The 23,188-nt window shown below is 42.2% G+C and overlaps 1 protein-coding gene across 1 annotated transcript in view; it reads left to right on the forward strand.

The window, feature by feature from the left end:
- Positions 1-21,824, forward strand: part of TBX20 (T-box transcription factor 20) — a 49,674-nt gene extending 27,850 nt beyond the window's left edge. The window contains exons 7-8 of the mRNA XM_074945356.1: positions 9,948-10,060; positions 15,560-21,824. Of these exons, the coding sequence (XP_074801457.1) occupies positions 9,948-10,060; positions 15,560-15,900 (454 nt within the window). The 3' untranslated portion in view covers positions 15,901-21,824. The remainder of the gene's footprint in view (positions 1-9,947; positions 10,061-15,559) is intronic.
- Positions 21,825-23,188: the final 1,364 nt, after the last annotated feature.

The following is a 23,188-nucleotide window of genomic DNA, read 5'->3' on the forward strand; positions in this document are numbered from 1 at the left end:
GGTACACTGGTGGCTGGGGTCCTGGGCAAGGTGGGGGGGGGGCGGGGGAGGCTCTGGGCCCCCGGAAGGTGTGGAAGGGGTGGGGCTGGGGCCAGACTCACCCAGCCAGCCCTGCAGCGCTGCCTGTCTCATGCCGCCTGGGGCTCTGGTGGCGATTTAAAGGGCCCAGGGCGCCAGCCGCTGGCACGGTAGCGGTAGCAGTGGCTGGGAACTTCAGGCCCTTTAAATCACCGTCAGATCCCCGGCCCTTTAAATCGCCCCTGGAGCCCCCTGGTAGAGGCGGCGGCCGGGAGCCCTGGGGCTCCGGCAGTGATTTAAAGGGCCAGGGGCTCTGGCCGCTGCCGGGATCCCCGGGGCCTTTTAAATTGCCAGACCCTTTTGCCCTGCCCCCCCGCATCAGCAGCCCTCCCGGTACGGTCGGCTGTATACCAGCTTTCTTACCGGAACGCCGGACCGGACCAAACCGGCTTACTTTCATCTCTGATGAATGCTGATTTTTTTAAAAATAACTATTGTTAAAAAGGCTATAAAATAGCTTGAGAATAAGCAAACGTCACTGGCGACATGTACGACGTGAGCCTCTTTATACTTCTGCCGAACAAGAGCCCAAAGGCTATAAGAACTGTCAGATCACAAGGCCAGTAGGTTCACTTTTTGCTGTGTGTCTGAAGGCCTCCTTGGGGCTTGTGGTGAAGAATTAGCCTTGGGAATAATATCATGCACACCAGCCAGCAAGAAATTCAATCCCTTTAAAGTATGGGAGTCAACAGAACTACTGAACCATAAACTAATGTTTAGAGTGCGATCGATGGATCATACTTTTATTCTGGACTTTTTTTTGTTTTAGTGCATGTGAGGAAAGCTCAGGAATGGACTGGTGACTGTATTAAAGGTAATTGAGCGGGTGTCCTCTCTTGCATACCTCTAATAAACACTCACTGAAGTCAGAGAGATGCATCAAGAGGAGATAGCTCTTAATGCAGAAGTGTGGCCTGACCACCAAAACAATACTTAGCATCAGAGAGAGAGAGAGAGAGAGTGAAAAGGAGATGTGCGGGGAAGCCCCAACTCAGCATTTCATATTGGTTTTCTTGGTAATCAGGGTCAACATTTTCCTACATTAGGCAGTCTCTGCCTAAAATACAGAAGTATATTGTATAAAGGCATAAACAGAATGTGAAATGTGCTTGAACTCTAAATATGGGCATAGCCCCATCTACATTGCAGTCACACTGTGTGCTTAGTTAGGTGATATCGGTGGTAAACTTGACTGGGGTCGGTACCTCTTTTGCTTTCCAACCCAATGCAGGACCCCTTCCTTTTACCTAACATCTATCAAAAAAGACCTCTTCCTATCCCCTTTTAGCCCCCTCCAGGGGCCACAAAGCATGCATGCCCTCTAAACTGGCAGAGAGGCATATGCTGCTTGATAGTGCCAATGGCCCCCATAGGCACCAACTCCATCGGTGCTCTGGGGCTGGAGCACCCATGGGGGGAAAATGGTGGGTGCTGAGCAGCCACTGCAGCCCCATTATCAGGTCCCACCCAGCGCCTCCCACCTGCCCGCAGACCTCACGGATCAGAGCCTCCCCCTCCCTCCCCACGCCTCCTGCCTGCTGTGATCAGCTGTTTTGCGGCATGCAGGAGGCTCTGGGGGGAAGGGGGGAGGAGCAAGGACACGGTCGCTGGGAGGAGAGGGCGAAACTGGGCAGGAACAGGCAGTGTGGGGGTGGAGCAGGGGTGGGAAGAGGCGGGTAGGGGTGGGGCCTTGGGGGAAGGGGTGAAGTGGGGACGGAGCCTGGGGCAGAGCTGGGGGTCGAGCACCCTCTGGCACTTTGGAAAGTCGGCACCTGTGCTGGCCCCACCCCCATTTCCAAAGCAATTTACAACTCTGTGCTAATTCTTCTCCAATATGGATCAAAGACCCACCTCCCCTGCTTGTTTCTCCTCTGGAGGAGTTGTCAGAAACCGGCATTGGGAAGAGATAAGTCCTATCAGAAGCACAGGTTGGGGGCTGGACAAGGGTGCTGGGCATAGGGGAGCCCCCAGTCCGGTTTCTTACAAGCTTTCCTACCCAACCCTGCCTCCTGGTGGCCAGGAGCCAACCTTTCCTCCTTTCCAGCCCAGCAATAGCCCAGCTGAAACCTTGGAATCTGTCCACTTCCCAATATTTTAAACACCTGGAACCCAGATTAGTCTCCTAATGGGCCTGGTTTGCTGTTGCCCTGCCCCATGTGTAGTCAATTGCACTAGTGCAAAGTGGGTACAAAACACTAACATGCTGATTTGGTAGCCTCTTGCTCACTTTTCCACTCACTGTGCACTGGTGTGAATGACTACAGAAGGGGCAGAGTAATTTAGAATCAAGCACATCATTTCCACTGCTAAGGAGATTCTCCATGTGGATTTCTCTTATCCTGCATGAGAGTGAGCATCAGTCACCTCCAGGACACTGCTCTCATCCCACTTCCCTGACCTTCAAAAAAAAAAAAAAAAAAAAAAAAAGCTCTCTGCTCCCCCGGGGTTAAATCTGACCCAGTGGAGTAAAGCTAGGGATGAGCGTAATCCCATATGTCATTAGTTTATGAAACAAATCACATAAATACCTCTCGTGAACTTTCACATGAGTTTGCGATTTGACAAATCAGGGGAGAGGAATATAAAGTAAACATTTTACTTTTCTTATTTGCTGCATATCGCCCTTTTCCCTTTTTTGGGGTGGGGATGTATACGAGGTGGAAGGGGGAAGGGCTATTTAATATCCTCATGCTTTAATTCCATACGTTCTACTATTTTTTTCCATACAGTGGTCTAAATCTTGCTACTTTACCTTAATGCAAAGTATAAGGCTTATTACAGCTCTTCCAAAGTTAAAATTAGTGGCTGGTATGTGTGTTGTGATATGCCATCATCTCAGGAAGTGTCATTTCTGAGATAAACTCTGTCTGTACCCTACTGTTTTCCAAACCCAGGTTTTTCCAAATACCAGCAAATATTTTATTTTGATTTGTCTTCTTTTAAAAGCTGTGACTCTTTGCTTTTTGTGTATTGTATTTATCCAGGTCTAGCATGTTAGTTTTGATTTTCTGTGGCTAATTTTGGCTCCCTAGCACACTTTGGGCCAGATTCTATTTTCACTTTAACCCATTCAACGCCATTTAATTTGATGGGCCCAAAACCTCAGCTGGTGTCGACTGGCCTAGCTCTGCCAAACTATGTCAATTTTAACCAGATGAGGATTTGGCCTGATGAGTGTAACTAAGAGCTGGATTATGTTCAGAAAGCCAGCATGCAATATCAGCATATCAGCATAATTTGTTGGAAGTGCTATATATGTTGTTAATCGTGTGTTGTGTGTATGCAGTAAGCATTGTGGCTGGACGATTCCTGAACAGGGTTGCAGATAAATGTTTGTTATTCACTTCACTCTGTTCCCCCTTCAGTAAAAGGGCACTTGTTCCTCCCCTGCTTTTTTTTTTAAAAGGACTCCTTTTCACCACTTGAGTCGTGGACAAATTAGTCGTCTTTTCCTTTAAAAAAAAAAGTTCTACTAGAGTGAGACTTCCAGCAAGTTTTTTTTTTTTTGCTTTCTGAACCCATTTATTCTGTCTGTCTTCACATCACCTCACTTCTGATGTCTTCTGTTATCTGGGCTCTCTTCCAAATGTACTAACCGGCAGCTACAAAAAAGGGAAACCTTTGAAATCCAGAACTAAAGAAGTTATTCAAGCTGTAAACTGATAATTCATACACTCTGTATCCTGTTCGGTATTTTTCTTTGTGTTGCACTGAATGGCCAAGCAAAACACAGTTGTCAGCTTTATTATTTTCCTTCTATTAATCCATTGTACATTACATTTTCTTAAAAAAGGAAAGCAGTAAAAGACGTGGGGAGTGGATTAGGATGGATCCTTATTGTTTTGCTTATCCCCCAGATTGATAGTGAGGGAGCTCCTGAAAAATGGAGAAAACATGGACAGGTTGGTCAGCGTGGCTCATAATGTCTGTAGCTATTTTAGGTATTCCTGACAGCATCTCCTCAAGGAACTACAGGTGCAGAGGGTTTTTCTCTGAAGCAAAAGATGGTGAATAGTGGAATTTCTCTCTGCACTTTGTCTTCAATAGACATCAGACCAGGCCCAGAGTGGACTGGTTGGATGAGCAGTATGTAGGAATCTCTGATTTTTGTATGTGTCTAAGATGGGTGCTAACCTGCACCTGCCACTGCCAGGGTGGTCCAGTTATGTATTAGCTTTGTCTGTTGCCTTGGGCTAAGACTAAAAATGTTGTCTAAAGCCTGCTCCATCCAAAGGAAGAAGGTAGAAATCTTGTCCCCATCCCACGTAGACTCGCTCTCTAGCACTGATACCAACTGCAGAAAAAGACACAATTTCAAATATGCGCAAGAATAGAGTGGACTTGATGTCCATGGTCCTGACCATACACTGTATTGTGCACAGATAGGCCCCATTGACTTGATGGTGACTCCGTGGGAATTGTATGTGCCCATGCATAATACATTGCAGCATCAAAGCCCAGGTGATCAGAACACGCTATACTGTAGGCTGTAGTGAGAGCACCACAAACAGCAAATGAGAGATTTGATGAAAAGTCTTCAAAGGAATGCCTTCTTTTGCCTACAAGGAAGCATAGCCCCTTTCATCTTGATTGAGGATCTGGCCATAGTGATCCTTGCCTTTATCATCTCCAGAGTGAATTTCTATAATTCACTTGGGTTTGATGATGGAAGGAAACAGATGTTCCAGCTTATGCAAGATATTGCCCCGCTCCTCAGTTGCAAAGAACACTTAAGAGTGCTTTGTATTTTTTTTTTTAAAAAAAGGAGGACTTGTGGCACTTAAGCTTATGCTCAAATAAATTGGTTAGTCTCTAAGGTGCCACAAGTCCTCCTTTTCTTTTTGCGAATACAGACTGACATGGCTGCTACTCTGAAACCTTGTATTTTTTACTGACTCTCAGGTCACTGCCAGTGGCATTTCAGGCCTTGGTCTGAATCTGTTAGTGGATCAGGTCCCAGCTACATCAGAGACTGCCTGTCAATTCATGGTCCTCTGAGACAGCTCTGCTGTTCCAGGACAGTGCCGCTAACAAGGCCTAAGATTGTCCTAGTGAAAACTGGAGGTAAAGCATTGTCAGTCAAGATACCTTAGCTTTGGAATGAGTTACCACAGGAGGTAAGACTGAGCCATCCAACCCACAGGTAAATACATCACTGGAATTGGTGGCTTGATGTTGCAACCAAGGTGTGGAAGCTCTGATGATCCTCTGAGAGAAAAAATATTTTCCATGATCCATCACTAGGTGTCACTACCCTTGATACGCAGCACACAATGAGTGCAGCAATCACCCATGCATCATTGAAATGCTACGTCCTGTCCACATTATTGGATTCATGGTTCAAAACCACTATGGCTTCTTTCTGATGTGGAGAAGAGAGGGACTTTATTCAATATAAATGAAGGTTGACTGACCAGTCTTGTCTCACCATGTGCTTCTGTCACTCTACAGTTCTTTGAGATCCTCGTAAGTTCCCTTCCCACATTACCATTTATCCTGTTCATCCTGCCTCTTCCACCACTGCCATCATGTGTCCTCCTATTCCATGCTGGCCAACAGCAACTCAGTTTCCTGCTTGCCATCTGGTACACAGTTACTCCCCTGTTCAGACAGCTCCAGCTCCTATCTTCTCTGACCTCTTCCTCGTCTCCAGCCCATTCCATGCTGTTATTTTACACTTGTATACTTAGCAGAATTTGATCATGATATTTTATAGTACTAATGTGCGGATTTCATTCATATTAACTAAGTTTAAAAGGGGAGCTTGAAGGGTGACAAAATGTTGGGAGAGCATGCAAAATAAATTGGCCGTAAAATAACATCTTCACCTCCACTTCTCTGACAGCTCCAACCCCCCCAATATTCAGTTACCCTAACTTTACTGCTAAATAGAAGGCGCCCTGGAAATCTAAGTAACTGCGTAAAGTAAAAATCAGTTGAGTTAAGCATTAGGCAATAACGATCTGCAAACTGAAGACCAAAAGCTTTTCTTGGATTAAACTGAAATTACTTCATTTTTCACAAGATGCTCAGCTGATTATAGATCAAGTCTGAACATTTTCAAGGAATGCTTCTAAAAACACCAACAATCTGATTCTCAGTCTCCAGTTTTCATTTATTAAGTATTTTTATTGAACCGAATCATAATATGGCAAATATTGATTTATCGTTCAGTGATTTATAAAATTATCTGCATACATCTTTTAAGCAATGTTGTGAGATGATCAGCCTAGTTATTAATTCCTTTCATTTGCTTAAGACCTTTTGCACACACAAATATAAAACTATACATTTTAAATAAATGAGTATTGTTCCCATTAAGTTCATTTCTATGTTTGAGGTGGGTTATTTGAGTATTTCTCTCCCCCACCCCCAATCTCCGTATACAGATTGTCATGCTACAGGTATCCTAGATAGTGCACTTTTGTATAATCCAAAATTTCAGGTAATCTGTGTCGGGGTTCGCCGGTGGGAGGGCTTACTCTTTTACTCCACCACACAGACACGTCGTGTGAATCAAAATCTAGACCTTTAAAATGAAAAATCATGAGTTGTTTTGTAATAAAACCATAAACCAGCAATGCAGTCAGACGAGATTATTTTATGTAAAATTTTGAATGTTAAACGTCAGGTGCTGAGAACAGGGCCTTGTCTGCAGGACTGGCTCTAGACACCAGCAAAGCAAGCACGTGCTTGGGGCGGTGCAATTCCAGGGGTGGCATTCCGGCCATCCCCCTTTTTTTTTTTTTGGCTTGGGCAGTTGCGCCCTCGGAGCTTGGGACAGCAAATTTTTTGCTTGGGGTGGCAAAAATCCTAGAGCTGGCCCGGCTGGTCTGTACTCGAAAGGGTTTGCCGTTACAGCTCTAACAGCAAATCGTCCTAGTGCAGATGCAGCTTACGCCAGCAAAAGAGTTCTTTTGTCCGTACAACTCATCCCATTTCCCCAATGAAATAAGCGATACCAGCAAAATAACTTTTTTGCTAGTATAACAGTATCTACACTATGGTTTTTGCTGGTATAAAAATGGTGTAAAAAAATCACAGCCCTACGCGACATTTCAGTCCCGGCAAAAAAATTTGTGTAGACCTGGCCCATGGTTACAGCTCAGAACGAACACTTTTGTGTCACGAGCTGCTTTTCCTAATCTTAATTTCCTCATTCTTAATGTTTTCCTGTTTTTTAAAATACTTTTTCTTTTCACAATGAATCTGATGATTTTTGGCACAATGTCTGCGAAATAATAGTAATAATAATTCATAAAAAATCCAAACGCACTGTGCCCCACTTCCAAACTTTTCACATTCAGGGTTCACGTAAAAGTCATACCTCTTTTCCCTTTAAAAAAGACAACCACATAAGATAATACAGTTTTCTGTCTAGCAAAGTGACCCATCTGGAAAGAATTTAGTCTGCAATAATTGTGGGTATTTGATTTAGTTTTAAATTCCCAAAGGGCAATTCAGAGGTAAATTTATTGGGCCAAATTTATCTGTAATGTACCTCCATTGAACCTCATAAGGTTACAGATGAATTTGGCCCATTGAACTAGAACTGGAGCCTGCATTGTTTCTGCCGTTTCACAACATTATTACATACCGTACATCAGAGTATATCATTACAAGCAGACATTTACTACTAATAAAGTCAATACAGACATATCACCTGAACGTGATTTATTTTTTTCAGAGCTTTTGAGGTTAGTTGCTGTATATCTGGCCTTCAAATGTGAAAGTGCTTACCGCCTGGCATCTACCCCACTTTGCCAAGGCAATCCCAATTCATTATTCTATGCTGGTCTCCTATTCTCCATGTTTCTTTCTTTCTTTCTTGGTAAGCAACGTTTCCCAGTCTGTTTGAAAAAGAAAAGACCTAAGAGGCATTAAATACATAACATAAACAATGCCGTCTGTCTTTTTCTTTGTAAAATCTTCTTGGAGATAGCCCTGATATGCCCACTGTTTTCAATCACTTAAAAGGCAATAATTCAATTATATCATCCTCTACGTAGGAACTGCCATTGCTTTCAGTCCACTTCCAATCCTGACACAAGTAAATCACTTAGATAAGATCCCCTTTTTATTTTTTTTTTCCAGGAGACTAGCATAAGTAATGATACCAGCGATAGACCAAGGACAAAATGACTATAATAGCCTTTTTGTAGGAAAGGAAAACATGTGCCACAGTGATTTATTGTGCTATTTGGAAAATGTTTTTCCTTGGAATTTTTGCAACAGCTGAATTGCCATAATAAAATACATGTAGCAACATTATCAGATGGTAAGGCCGAAAGAAACCTGTGCCCAACAGATGTATTACCTATGTGAAGGTATAAGGGATACCATGTCTCTGGGGTCAGAGACCTGCAGCTGGCTGGCTAGCTAATTAGCCCTGCCCTCTGCACCTGAGAAAAGAGCTGGACCTTAATGGCTGATCCGTATAAAAGAGGGCAACAGGAAATGGAGAGGGGAGGCTGCAACACCCACCAGAAAGTTGAGGGGTCAGGGGCTGTGCTCCCAATGAACTGCTACCGGAGCTACTGCAGAGAGGAATTGCTCCAGAAATCAAAATGGGCAGAAAGGAGATTGTGTGAAGTCCTTTATTTCTGAGGCAAGAGCCAGGAAATTTTGGGTTGCTGAAGTTACTGGTGTGAGGGGCAGAGTTGGGGAAGGGACTACTTGGCCTGTGCTGGCTTTGAGGAAGGAGTTTGTGAGGTTTGGATTTGTTTTTGTTAAGAAGCCTTAAATGAAAAACATCTACCTCTGCTGGAAAGCGCTTGCCTGGATTCTGTGAGAGAGCTCAGCGAGAATTACCCCAGGAAGTGAGCTGGCTCAGCAAAATCAAAACCTGGCTTGGTAGGAGGAAAGTGCTGTAAGATAGGCCCCAATCCTTTATAGACTGGATTTCCTGGATGAGAACAGGAATATAAAGCCACACTGGAAATGTATTAGATTCATTCTTGGTATAATGCCACTGATTTAAATGGAAATATACCAGGGATTTGGTATATTTGGTCCTCTCCATAAATTGGCTTACTCATCATGTAGTTATGACTTTCTTCTATTTAAAAACTGTTTGTGTGAATTCAGTGCCTGTTCAAGGTGCCAGGCTGAGAGATCTAGGCCTACCAGACCTCTGCTAGTCCATAGAATAGGTACCTCGTGAGAGGGAGCACAGCAGATTTCCCATACTGTAGTGTTAATATGCCTACACCCTGACTGTGAGGGACTGTCCTTGCAGGTGAGCTGTGTCCATGGCCATGCCCTGATCTTGCGGACAGTCTCTGCAAGAATGGGGGAGTGCCAGCTGTGATGGTAGTATCTGTGAAGTGGACACTTGTTCATTGGGAATTGGATTGTGACCATCACTCCTGACCCAGACCTAGTTTTACCAGCACAAATGTTCACAGAACATGAATTTTAAGCTTGCATCTTCAAATACTTGATGAGGCTGGTTTTATATTGACTGTGAAAACCCACATGAGGAACTTGGTGGTAAATTTGCTCTCATTCATTCCAGAACCAGACACAACACAATGTAAGACGTGGCCAACAATGAGTAAACAATATTTATTGAATTTGGGATTTTTAACACAAGCCACAGAGTAACTGAAATGCATGAAACATCTTGTTTTAATGATTTTGAGAATTTGAGAAAAATATGATCTGTTGGTGTGTACTTCATGAACAGAGACAATCTGTTCATCATTTTCCCCCCTAATTTAATTATTCATTCAGCTATAGTGTCTGAGCTGATGTCAGCCATACGTCTGGTTTAGTTACAGCATAGAATGGGTTACGGGGTTTATACGCTAAACAGAGGTGGTAATGCTTAGAATGCTACTGACGTACAATATTGCTTTCTTCCATAGAGAGAGTGTGGAGAGCCTTATTCAAAAGCATTCCTATGCACGCTCCCCCATCAGAACCTATGGAGGAGAAGATGATGTTCTGGGAGATGAGAGCCAGGCAACACAAAGCAGAGGTAGGAAAATACATTGACGAGAACACATTAAGGACTAAATTCTCCACTGCATCTCAACTCTCCGCAGTGCCGGGGAGAAGGGGGACACGTCCAGTGCTGCCCAGCTCTGCAGAGTTGCTTTAACTTATGCCACCGAGGTAAGACCCCTAACTGATCCTACACCAATGGAGTTTAGCCCCCACCCCGTCTTTGGCATGCTTTATACGCTGGTGGTGTGTTGAGAGGTGGTTGGTGCAGGAGAGAGTTATGCTGCCTTCATCAGCTTGATGCCACAGAACATTCCTTTACGCAAGAAGAACTCTCTGCTGGCCATCTCCAGCCGGAATATGGCTATGCTGCATTGCCTGAGCAGTGCCAAGGGATATGGCAGGCTGGAGAATTGGCCTTAAACTTGTAACAACCTGGGTGACTAAAGCCCCCGTCCTTCCTGTCATTTCACCCCCAAATGACTTAGTTTTGTTTGTTTTTACCAATTGCTACTCTGAATTGCCTTCCAAATGGATGCTTGCTGCACAAGTTACATTGCCAGTCGCTATGCTAGTCAAAATAGACCTTTACTGCTATGGCTATAGCTTCCTGAACTTAATGTGGTGTTCCCTGCCTGGCGACCTCATGACCTGCTTCATCTGCAATAGCCACTTGAGGTAAAACAGTTCTGTCTGCCTGTAGGCTGGCAGGGCCCTTGTCTTATCCTCTGACTTCATGCAGTGTTGCTGTTCATAAGCTCTTTGGACATAGGGGAAAACTGTGCTCGCTTTGAACCATGAGTTTCTCTTCAGCAAAGGTGTTCATTTGCACTTGCTCATGCATATCTGTCCCTAAGAACAATGCCTTAATTTCTGGAGTTGCTGGGCCAGATCCTCAGCTGGTATGTTTGAAGTCCTTCAGTGGAGTCAGCCAGTTTACACCAGTTGAGTATATCCTTGGTGCCACTGTTATTTCCCCCCCCCCACCCCATCACAATACATGGTGGTGTACAACTTACTGCTTCTCCAAATGAGTAATATACATCCCTGCCGCCCTCCAAAAGCATAGGACTAGCAATCTGTGACAGTCTTACTGAGGGAGACTCCCAAAAAGTATGAGGGGAAATGTAAATATCTCTCTGAAATTCTCAGCAAAATCTTTTGATAACCTCTTTAAAAACTGTCTTAAAATGGATGCATAATAAGGGAGTTGAATGAGACTTGGCAGGTGAACAAGTGCTGCTGGCTTCAGCGTATGGCAAGAGGTCTGTGGGTCCTGACCATACCTGGAATCAGCAGACCATGTCCCCAGCAGGTATTATATTTGGGACTCACTGGAGCACTGGTTGTAATCCTTCTCTGCTTCTGTACAGATGGGAAGAGGCACCCGCTTCCCCATCAAGTGCTCTCATTGTAAGGGGCACGATTTTTTCCATGATGTATAGAAAGGGAAGAGTTTGCAATACTCATAATTTACTTCAAAACCCATTCAGTGCATTCGTTTTCAAAGTATTTTGGCACTTTGTTCTGGTCCCACTAGCCCCTAGAAGTACAGAGGCATGTAAAAATGAAGAAAAAATTGGGGGAGAAGAAAGGAGAAATGACAAACTATTTCAGGATCTCCAAAAGTTTGTTTGGGGTTTAATTCTTGCAACAGGCAAAGGTTTGCAAGGGTCCTCCCCCTACCCCTTATTGGTTTGAGCATTCTGTTTAGGGAGTCTCAAAGTACAATAATCAAATCTAAAATGTGATCACAAAGGTCAGCAGCTTATGCTGGTGTTTCTGAGAATCCCAGAGAACCTGGCACTGTTTCTGGAACACAAAATACCAAGTTCAAGATAACCTGAGTGTTATTGAATGTTCACTATAACATGAAGTCTGGTTACTAAAGTTATTAACAAATAAGAGGTATTTATATCCTTACACAAAACATAACCCTCTACAATTAAAAATATACTGTATGTGTACACACAAACGCATACATGACACAGCTCAGGGTTGATACTAGAGATAGGGCCAAGTGTAAAATTCAGATTCTAATCCAGATTTGGACACACACTTCCCCACAACTCAGATATTCAGATTCAGGGTTTATAGAAGATTTTTGTTTTGGTCTATTGTAGAGAGAAGCATCTTTGCAGTTTGGGTCTAGATCCAAACTTCCCCCATGTTCAGGGATGTTCAGATTTGGTTCAAGTCCGTCTCTGGTATGGATTTGACATAACTTTTATTCGAGAGCAATTCACTCTTACTGAATCACTTTTCCTGTCTAGTTATGCAGGGGAAGCATTTATCATGAATAACTTATCCAATGAATTTTGCTGTTTTTTCTGCTTTGAGGATTTGTCCATGATCAGACTGATTTTTTTTTTTTTAAATGTGTGACAGGGTGTGACCCCCCACAGTGTGCAGTCTGGGAGCTGTTGGAACTGCTGTGCCCCCTAACAATTCAGCTGGGCTGGCCTCTCTCACACTGGTGATTCAGCCAGTCTCTCCAGGCCCTGTTATCACCCAAAACGGTGCAGGGGGCGCCACACACCTAACTGACTTACCTGAGTGTTTTACCTAAGCCACTCATGGAGAAACAGGAGACCCCCCAGCCAACTTCCCAGCTCTCCAGCCTTGCACCCCTACTGGAGTATAAACCCAGAATTATGCCGTCTTGCACTGAACAGGGATCTGTGTGATGCAAACTCATTCATTAATTCACTCCCTCCTCGATGTGGGGAAGAACTGCAACAGCCTTTGTTTACAGAGCTAGGATTCCCAAACACTTCACCCAATAGCTCACTGGTTAAGATAAAACGTAAAACAAGTTTATTAACTACAGAAAAATAGATATTAAGGGATTAGAAGTAACAGTAAACAGATCAAAGCAGGTTACCTAGCAAATAAACAAATATACATTGAGCCTAATATACTAGATAGGATTTGAATTAGCAATGTCTCACCCTGACTGATGATACACGCAGTCCACCAAGTTTCCATATACAAGCTAGAAATCTCTTTAGCCTGGGACCAGCACTCCCTGCCCCCGCCCTGTTCAGTCTTTTTTTCCTCAGGTGTTCTCTTGTGTGTGGAGTGAGGTTCAGTCATGTCACTTCCCCCTTATATCTTCTTCCAACTTGCTGGAAAGCTCTCTTACTGTTACCTGGGTCAAACGGTTCCCATTGTGCAGTGCTATCTTGGAGAGGTTTCTGTTGTACACAGTTCCTGGGGTAATGCTTGTGTGCATTTCCTCAATAAGCCATCAACCTTATTTGACCCTTTTATTGTACCTGAAAGGCTGCTTGTGGATATTCTTAACTCTCAACATGTTTCAGTAGCATATACACAGCCAAACTTCATGTACAATGATAGCACATACCATCCAACAAGGTATTAAATGTTTAACAGAACAAGACTTTTAGAATGATGCCTCACAAGGCATACTTTGTGCAAAATATATTATAATTATATGGCAGTGGTGAATATGGGGTGCAGAGTGTCACCAAATGTATTTGTTTGAAATTCTTCTGCAAAAAATTGTTTGCCTACATGTTGCTCATGAGCTGTTTGTTATGAATGGTCAGTATTTGACATTCAAAGTGTTTTTCTTTGTCATATAGGTGTTTTCATATTTCTTTTTCGTGACTGGCTAAGAATATCTTTTCCAGTCAGATTTGACGCAAATGCTACCTATTATAAATTTAAAATTCTTTCCCCATGAATATTCTGCAATATTGGCTTAAGATTGTGCATTGCCAAACCTTGCCAGTGAGCTTATTTCCTAAAATATCGAGTTAGGGTGAAGTTCTGGCCAATGTGAATCTCACCATTGATTGCTTTTCTGTCCAAACCCCATCCCATTGAAAACACAAAGGACATGAATGAAGAAATAATAACAATTAATATTTTTTGCAGTATTTACACAGCTCAAAAACCCAGAAGGTGACAATCGGATGTGTCTGAATAACAGTGACTGAGTGCAGCATTTGCATCAGACTTTGAGAGTGATTGACTTTCAGAAGTGAAAAACCTCTTCTGTAGTTGTTGTCCTCATCTACATGACATTGTTAGAGGCATACCTAGGGCATTGTAGCCCAGCTGCTGTAGTGTAGACGTGGCTCTAGTGTAGTTATCAAAGCAAATTATCCACAGGCATGCCAAAAAGATTGCTATCAAGTGGGCTAATTAAAACATTTTTTAATTTGTAATTTAAACAAGTCTTACTTTTTTTTCTAATTCTGAAATCCTCAAAGGAAAGACATAGCAAAGAATTGCTCTAGGGTCTGAGGTTTCAGAAAACAGCAATTTTTGGAAGTTAACAAATAATAAACCCTTATTAGCTTAGAAAATTCCTCCTTAGAGCACATGTTTAATAGAACTGCATCCAATATTTCAATATATTTTGAGAGATTTCAGTAACCAGGCAAGTCTGTCAATCCTACCACTTACGGTTACTATCTGACCACTAGAGCTCGCTGAAAACTGATTAAAAAATAGGATCTTTTTGCAAATGTTTTATTTTCTTCCCTGACCCCCCACCCCCACCCCCAATGCCAATTTTGCCAAACTTTCACTGGAAAAATCCTTTTAAAAATCAATTTTTGATGAAATTTTTATCAAACTCAAATTTTGGAAAATTTTACCAGCCCTGGTGACCAGCTGAAATCTTACCGTGTTGCACTGAAATGAGACTTTACCTCTGTGAGCCAGATGTTTCAGTTTTTGGCACCAGTATTAACAGTGGATAGCATTTTTATATCCATCTATAGACTGACAAACTGCAGAATAAAATTCTCGGTGTATTCCTTGAGGTGCTATCTAAAATAAATGAGCAATGCTGATTTTGCTCTCCAAACAACTTCAACCCGTTTCTTAAAATGAAACTTCATCCAAGGTCTAGGTATAAAAAGAAGCAACCCTGGAATAATAACCTAAAGCATTAGGGAATTCTTCTAGAGGATTTAATTTCCCGTGGCATCCCCTCTTAACATAAGAATGGCCATACTGAGTCAGATCATTGGTCCATCCAGTCTAATATCTTGTCTTCCGACAGTGGCCAATGCCAGGTGCTTCAGAGTGAATGAACAGAACAGGGCAATTATCAAGTGATCCATCCCCTGTTGTCCAGTCTGAACATCTGGCAGTCAGAGCCTGAGGGACACCCAGATCGTAGGGTTGCATCCCTACCCATTTTAGCTAATAGCCATTGATGGACCCATCCTGAGCTACAGATGCTGGGGGTGCTGCCACACCCTCTGGCTGGAAGTGGTTTCAATCATATGCAGGGTTTACAGTTTGGTTCAATGGTTCTCAGCATTCCCACTATAAAAATTGTTCCAGCACCCCTGCTATCCTCCATGAACTTATCTAATTCTTTTTTAACCCAATTATAGTCTTGGCCTTCACAACATCCCCTGGCAATGAAGTGCACAGTCAATCTGTGAAATGTCTTCCATATCAACTTTGCTGTAAAAGATTCCCTTTCCTTTTATATCATTTTGCTATTTTAGCTACCTTAGGCTTCAGCCATTTATTTTCTTTGCAGGATCAGCTTTTACAACATCCGATAACTTATCTCTCAGCTCCTGGGTTTCTTCTTCAACCAGTTTTCCTGGATTTCAGCACCCACAGTCCTTGACTGCCCTTGGTACCAGCACTGCATCCATAGCTACACCCATCCCTCATCCAATCCAAGGATCTCTGCCTCCATACAGCCGCCTGGGAATGCCTCTTACACCTTCTGCCATAGCCAGCTCAATGCAAGGTAGTGGCCCAACATTCCCATCATTCCACATGCCCAGATACCACCATTACTTTCAACAGGGGCCTTATGCAGCTATTCAAGGACTGCGTCATTCCTCTGCAGTGATGACACCATTTGTATGACTGACATAAGACAAGAGAAATCAATTTTTTAAATGTGCAAATTTGGTATGAAAATACAGGGGACCTTCCCAAAAGACCTATGGAGAAAGAGCTGAACTCATAAGACCAGCTAACATAATGCATTATGGATACAGATTCCTCCATCGAGGAGTCACAGCAAGAGAGAGTGAAGCTTGGAGTTGCAAAAGGATCTGTGTGCTACAGCCAAATGGATCACAAAGTTCACAGGACTTTTAGCCAAGTGCAGGTTGATCCAAAGGCGCATTATGCCTAGCGGAGTAAGAAGGTGCGTTTACGCAGCAATGTACAAATTAATTGTGTATACAGTAGTTTTTTTTCCCCACATGCTAAAAGAATCCTGAAAGAGGCAATACTCTTACTTGACTCTATCCTTCCCTCTGAATAATGAGAGCCAATATGGAAAGATTTATTGCTATAGCTTTGAGCATGTTTAGGCTATCTCAGCATTAGTTTGCTGGGAGAAGAGGGGGGGGGGAAGATTATCCTTCTTTTAAAGACTGGCTTATCTTTGATAACAGTTTATTAGTTCCAATGGGGAAATAGCAAGAAAATATGATCACAACCCAAGTCTTGAATTCTTTATTTTCTTTGAGTTCACAAAGTTATCAGTTCAGAAAAAAGACTGTTTTAATATAAAGATGTTATAATCTTTGCTTTGTCTAAAAATGAGCTGCTCACATATCCCAGAAGGGGGCAATTTAAGCATCTGTCAGGAGTGATGGAAGGAAATATTTATTCTGTAGGATCTGTTACTTTTAATCTGAAAATGAAAGATCTCAAATCTTCCCCCTGAATCACTTATCTGCCACTGATACTAAAGGACCCCTCTCTCCAGATGTGCGCTCGTATGAGGTAAAGGAACAGAGCCAAATTCTTCGACTATAAAGGTCTGCCCATCCAACTTGCAAACGTCAGTAGATCCTGGTGCCTGACCAGCACATAAAAATTTACTAGCTTCTCCTTTGATTTTCATGGTGATGGGTAATGTTGCCAGCTATGTTGTCCTGCCAGGCAGACCAGAGCCAAATTCTATGCTTATGTATGTCCCAGTTTGATCAGTGGAATGGCCTGGGGTATAAATCAGCATGTAACTTGGCCCACAATATTTTACTCATATTTATCTTGAGTTGGGTTTCTAATTAAACATGGTTGTGTAAACAATGGGTCTCATTCTGGCTGCAATCGAGACTTTCTAGTTGTTTTTTGTCTGTAATATAATAATGTAATTAGCATAATGGGTCAGATTTGGTCCGGTGCAGAGAGCCAACTTGAAGCCTGTGCACCACTGAAGTCTTAAGAGGTGTAGATGCCTTGTGCTGGCTCTCTGTACAGGGTGAATTTCAACATCTGTGAAGAATAAACAACGTTCAGATGAAAGAGCAGGGTCCAATCAGCTCAGCTAATGTATAGTTTCTGTATATAGGTAAGAAATACCATATGCTTATTGACCCCAGTTCTTACACCCTAGTCATGAGTTCTATAAAGAGAACTTACAAGGGGCTGTAGGGGCTGATCAGAAGTGAGGCTTAGAGTGGAAGGCCAGTCTTCATTGCATTATTCTGTTCTATACCTGACCAACGTGTGTTACAACACTATATGTAATAGAGACCGCAACCTTTTATGCCATGTGCCATACATCTGGGTGAAGTGAAAGGCATATTATATGAGAGTCTTTTGGCTGTAGCCCACTGACTTGCCTTTTGCTGTCCTGCCACAAAACGCTGTAATACCATCTCGCACTTTGCCTAATTCTTATGTTATGTTCCGTGGCAGCTGAGTAAAACAAAAGAGGATATTTGTCTCACAGATGAGAACTGTACTGATAAATCAAACAGTTGGTTGCCTTTAAAATCTTGCCAATTTTCCCCTTGAACAAATAGGTACCATTACCTCAGTAATTGCAGTATTTTGCCTTCACCCAGGTTTGCATAGGGAATGCTGCAAAGACTGCTGTAAAATTATTCGAGGCAACCGAGGTTTTGTTTTGTTTTTGAATGGGTGAACATGGTGATCCATTCATGATTTCTGGACTCTGAAGCACTCTGCGGAATGTCACAAATCAATATACTGGACCAAGCCTTCTGTCTGCTTGCATGGGCTCTAAATTGATGTTGAATTTGGCCTGATGTACCTACATCCTGGGGTTTGCACTTGGCTGTCAGATTTAGCTGCAAGGTATTCGTACTGAAGACCCAATTTTGGCTAATCCTGCCCTGTTTTGATAAGTAGAACCCTACTTTTGGGGAAATCTGAGAATATTGGTGAACAGATACTTATGCTGCAAAAGTTACAGTTAACCCCTCAAATATATAGATAATGCCACATTTAAAAAAAAATATTTTCAGTGCAGATTTGGTGGGACAATTGACAGTTTTCCCTCCCCTTTCAATTGTTTGGCTTACATAGCATAAATGTGTCATTCATTTTTTTTTAACAAGGTGCTTATCCTATCATAGTTAACTTCACAATTTGTCCCACAGCTTTTACACTTGTATACATCCTGTGCAACTTCAATAACTTATCTGGGGTTGCATGCAGTGTTACTGTGTGAAGAATTCAGCCCAGTTGCTTTAAAGCTCTTTTGTGTGTGTGCATAATAGAAAATGCTCAAGCAAGTACAGTGGCTCTGTTTCAGCTGACTCAAAGTAAATTTGAAACAGGTAGGCTGATGGAACCTTTATAATCTGAGACCGATCTTCTCATGTTGACTGCTGTTCCTCTATAAAGCAAAGTTTAAGCAATAAATTCGTTGACCTCTTTAGCCATTTTCATGAGTCCATCCTATTAGCGTCAATATTCTCCATATAAAATTTCTGCTAACAGAGTATGAAAATATTTCAAAGAAAGCTCTTTCTTCCTAGGGTACAAGTATAGTATCAAAAGAAAGCTAAAATATCCAATGAAAGGCAAATGCTTCTTCACTAGGAATAAAATGTGAAATGTATATGAAAAATATGGCACTAGCCCTCTCCTCATGTAGAGAACATGCATGGGAGTGGGACGTTCTCTCAAACTCATGGACTATTCCCCACAGTGGGCGGGGGTTGCCATACTATCAGTCGGGAAGGGAACCTTAGTGACTGAGGATCCATAGGCTGATTCCACGCTCCTTAGGGTCTCTGAGTAGTCAACCCCTCTGTTGTGCTGTCTGACTAGTTCCTCCCCACAGCAGCATAATCCCTTTTGAACCAGATCACCTATTGGATTGCCCACCAATGCAGGCTGAGAAAACAAACCGTTCTAATGTAGTGTGGCCATGGAGCTCCCAGCAGCATTAATCCAGGGGTTTCCAATCTCATGGATCTTGTGGAAGGGTTTCAGTTCGTGGCAGAGGAGAGCAATGTTACTGAATCGGAGCACCCACCCCAGTATTGGCATAGCTGTGGGGAATTTCTGACCTATATTATTGTGCTTTGCTCCCCTCCTTGCCTTCCAGCAGAAGGCAGCATCCGAGTGTAAATTCTGACTGTTCTGTAAATCCTTGCCCCACTAAAATCATAGCAAAACTGTAACGACTTTAATGGGAACAAGATTTCACCAAGCTTTTCCAATCTCACTAATGGCATCCAGCTAGCTGGACAGTGACATTAGTGACAATGCCGGTGTAGAAACTCGTCAGAGGAGACTAGTAACCAATTTTCAGGCTGCTTTATACTGATTTTAATAAGTAGATAAATTTAGAAATGTAATTCAGATTTTAACTGCTTAAACACTGAATTTTTATGATTGCTGAAAAAAAGAATCCCTGTACTGCTTTTCTGGCTCAGTAATCTCTTCCGGGGCTCCTGAATTGCTAAAATCCCAATCACTTCACTTTGAGGAAAAATGTCTGCCACTGGTAGATGGCTTAGCAATGCCAAATATAATTTAAACTGTTATATTTCTATGTATTTCACATTTTATGCCTGATATGAAACACTCCTCATTTTTCCGAGCTTTCTTGGCTAAGCAGAAAATGAGTAATCTTACCATTCTGTTTGAAAAGCAAATTTGGGCATGTCCAGCCTTTCTTAAAAGAGAAGATCATCTTCAGTCCATTGTTGTATTGCCTGGCTCAGTGTTATGAACAGATTTGGATGTTTTTTTTAATTACTCTGTTACGCAGAGATATTCACATCTTGTACCAATCAAAGGAATCGCAGACTAAGGCAAATGACTTAGATGCCTTTATCCAATTTCCTTTTTATTTCTGGAACGCTGAAAGAAGTAAGACATAAAACACATCTTCAATTTAGCTGTTCAGTTTTCAGAAGTGCCCTAGTTGGTCTGTTGCCTATTCTGCAGGACAGTCATGGGTACAAATTCAGAGCCATTGATTGTAGTGGACATACAGAACATATGAATTGACTTAAGCAGTATAGACCAAATGGGTTAAGTTACAAAACTAAGGAGAGATTGCTTTCATTTCAGATAAAAATGGCCCTTGCTAGGTCCAAGGAAAACATGTCTTCTCTACACTGGGAAATGTTGTAGCCATTTCTCAGCACAGGTGCAGTCCCACCTATGGGTGAGGTCTAGTGGAGACAGACTGCAGGTTGTCATTGGCATCATGACCTGTGCATAGTCTGCACTAGCTCTTACATCTTTGGTGGCACCAGTGAAACTGCACCAGTGCTGAAAAGTCTACAACATTTCCTAGAAAACTCTCAAGGCCTTAAGGGTGTGAGTAACAATAGATGCCAAGCGCTTTTAAAAGTCTGGCCATTAATTTGGGCACTAACTTTTCATGTACTGCAATGGAGCATGGTGTGGGGTGGGAACAACCTCCCAAGAGTCAGCAAATATTAGACATTTAAAAATCAACTTGTTTTTAAAAAACAAAAAGGTGATTTGATGACTTGTTTAGATCCCATGAGATCTTCGTGTGTATTGTGGGAAATCAGAAGTACTAATGTTTGTTTGTTTTTAAAATCTTTTGGGAAGTGTCCTAAACTGAAAGCTTACACCAATTGGGTGAAATTCACCCCTGTGTAGAGAGCCAGCATTCAGGCCTAAGCATCACTTATGTCTCATTATTTGAAGAGGCTCTGTGGCAAGAGCCATTCTCTTGGTTCTCTGCACAGGGTGAATTTTACTCATTGAAAGTATGCTCGTTTGGTGAGGCCTGATTCCTACCACTCCTTACTGTCCCTTTCTGCAGCAGAAAATGTGGTTTTGCCACTTACAACTTCTTTCCTGCAGTGAGGTGGCATTTTGGACTCTGGTAAGCTGTCATTGAATATGGTTTCTGGTCTGTAAAATGAGAGACAATCTTTTGAGCTTACACAGAGCTCTTCTTCAAGTCTGGGAAACGTATTCCGAGTGTCACAGCTAAATACAAGATGAAACAGATGGTTTAGCAAAAATAGTTAACACATTTCATGGGACCATTCAAGGTGAAGTGGCCTATTAACTATTTTTGCTAAACAATCTGCTCCACCTTGTATTTAGCTGTGACTTTCTGAATATGTTTCCCAGATCTGAAGAAGAGTTCTGTGTAAGCTCGAAAGCTTGTCTTTCTCACCAACAGAAGTTGGTCCAATAAAAGATATTCTCACCTACCTTGTCAGTCCCAGGATATTAGAGACATGGCTACAACAACACTACATACAAGTTTTTATTACATTATTTTCCCTTTGGAAATTGAGTAGTGATCTAAATGAACACTCTTTGAAGTAACTTCTTATCATAGTATATGGACAAGAAATACAGTTTGCTGTATTTTACCTCTGGCACATTTTAAATAGTCTCTTATTTTCTTCTTGTACCTTCAGAAATGAGGAAAGATTTCTTTTTAAAAACAGGGAAGGTAAAAACTGGATGTGTAGCCCCTTTAACAGAATGTACCACAGTCCTGCTGTTTGCTGTGTTTAATTTGTTTATAATGCCTTGAGTGAGCACATTCACCATGTAATGAAAGTGTGTGTCTGGGGAGGGGGGGCAGGGAGGGGGTGATAGAGGGGAAATCTTTTTATGGAAAAAAGTTATGAACATAACTATGAAGCAACATCTAATGAAAAGTTTCTTTTAAAGTGCAATATATTTATTTCTGCTAGAAATATAATATCAATATTATGTAATATTTGAAGCATTAAATGTTGTTTGTAAACAGCTTAAAATTATATATATCACAAAATTGTACATAAGTGCAAATGTGTGGATATCCATTTTTCTTTCATTAAAATATTGGGTGTTTTGTTATAATCCTTATTTATACAAAGTTTCCTCCTTCTGGTGGTCTCCAGTTAATCACTGATGCACTTCTGTGATGGCATGCGAAATTCACACATCAGCCGCCATGCCTAACTTCTGATTGAAGCCACAGTCATCATAGGAGAGTGGTAACTCTCTGCTATAGTTAAATGTAGTTGAGACTTGACTACTGTTCAACAGAAATGTTGCTATGGTGTCTGAAATCCACCCGCTTGCTTAGACTGTCTGAAAAATTGCTGTGCCTCATAAGGGCCCAGGATAGGGTTAGTAGCTGATATTTGGGGTTGTTTGAGCAAGGGGTTCCCTCGATTAAAAACCCCTTTGAAAGCCTTGTAACAATCCTCTAATCCTTCTAATGTCTTTGTGCACACACGTGTGGCTCAGGCTACGGTTCTGATCCTCCCCAAACTGATATCAGCCACGTGGGATTTCTCAGCTAGTGCACAGCACCCGCTGGCCCCTGGGGAAAGCAGTACTGGAAAAGTTATTGAGGATCAAGCTGACTATTCCAGGTTTGCAAAGAACTCCCTTGTTGGGTCAGACCAGTAGTCTATCTAGCCTAGTATCCTGTCTCTAACAGTGGCTAATACCAGAGCTTCAGGAAGCATGTACAGAACAGGGCAGTTAGAGGTCTTCACCATCTGTCAATCAGAGGTTTAAGGTTGCCCCAAGCATAGGGTTGCAACCCTGATCATCTTTGCTAATAGGTACATCAATGGCTATCTTCCATGAACTTACCAAGTGCATTTTTGAACTTGGTTTCACTTTTGGCCATCATAACATCACATCATAGACTTTAAGGTCAGAAGGGCCTATTATGATTGTCTAGTCTGACCTCCTGCACAATGCAGGCCACGGAATCTCACCCACCAACTCCTGTAACAAACTCCTAAATTATGTCAGAGCTATTGAAGTCCTCAAATCGTGGTTTAAAGACTTCAAGTTGCAGAGAATCCTCCAGCAAGTGACCCGTGCCACACGCTGCAGAGGAAGGCAAAAACAAAAATGAGTTCTACAGTTTAATTGTGTGTTATATGAAAAAATATTTCTCTTGTATTAAAACTGCTGCCTATTA

The sequence above is a fragment of the Natator depressus genome, chromosome 2, assembly GCF_965152275.1.
Source record: "Natator depressus isolate rNatDep1 chromosome 2, rNatDep2.hap1, whole genome shotgun sequence".
Classification (NCBI taxonomy): Eukaryota; Metazoa; Chordata; order Testudines; family Cheloniidae; genus Natator; species Natator depressus.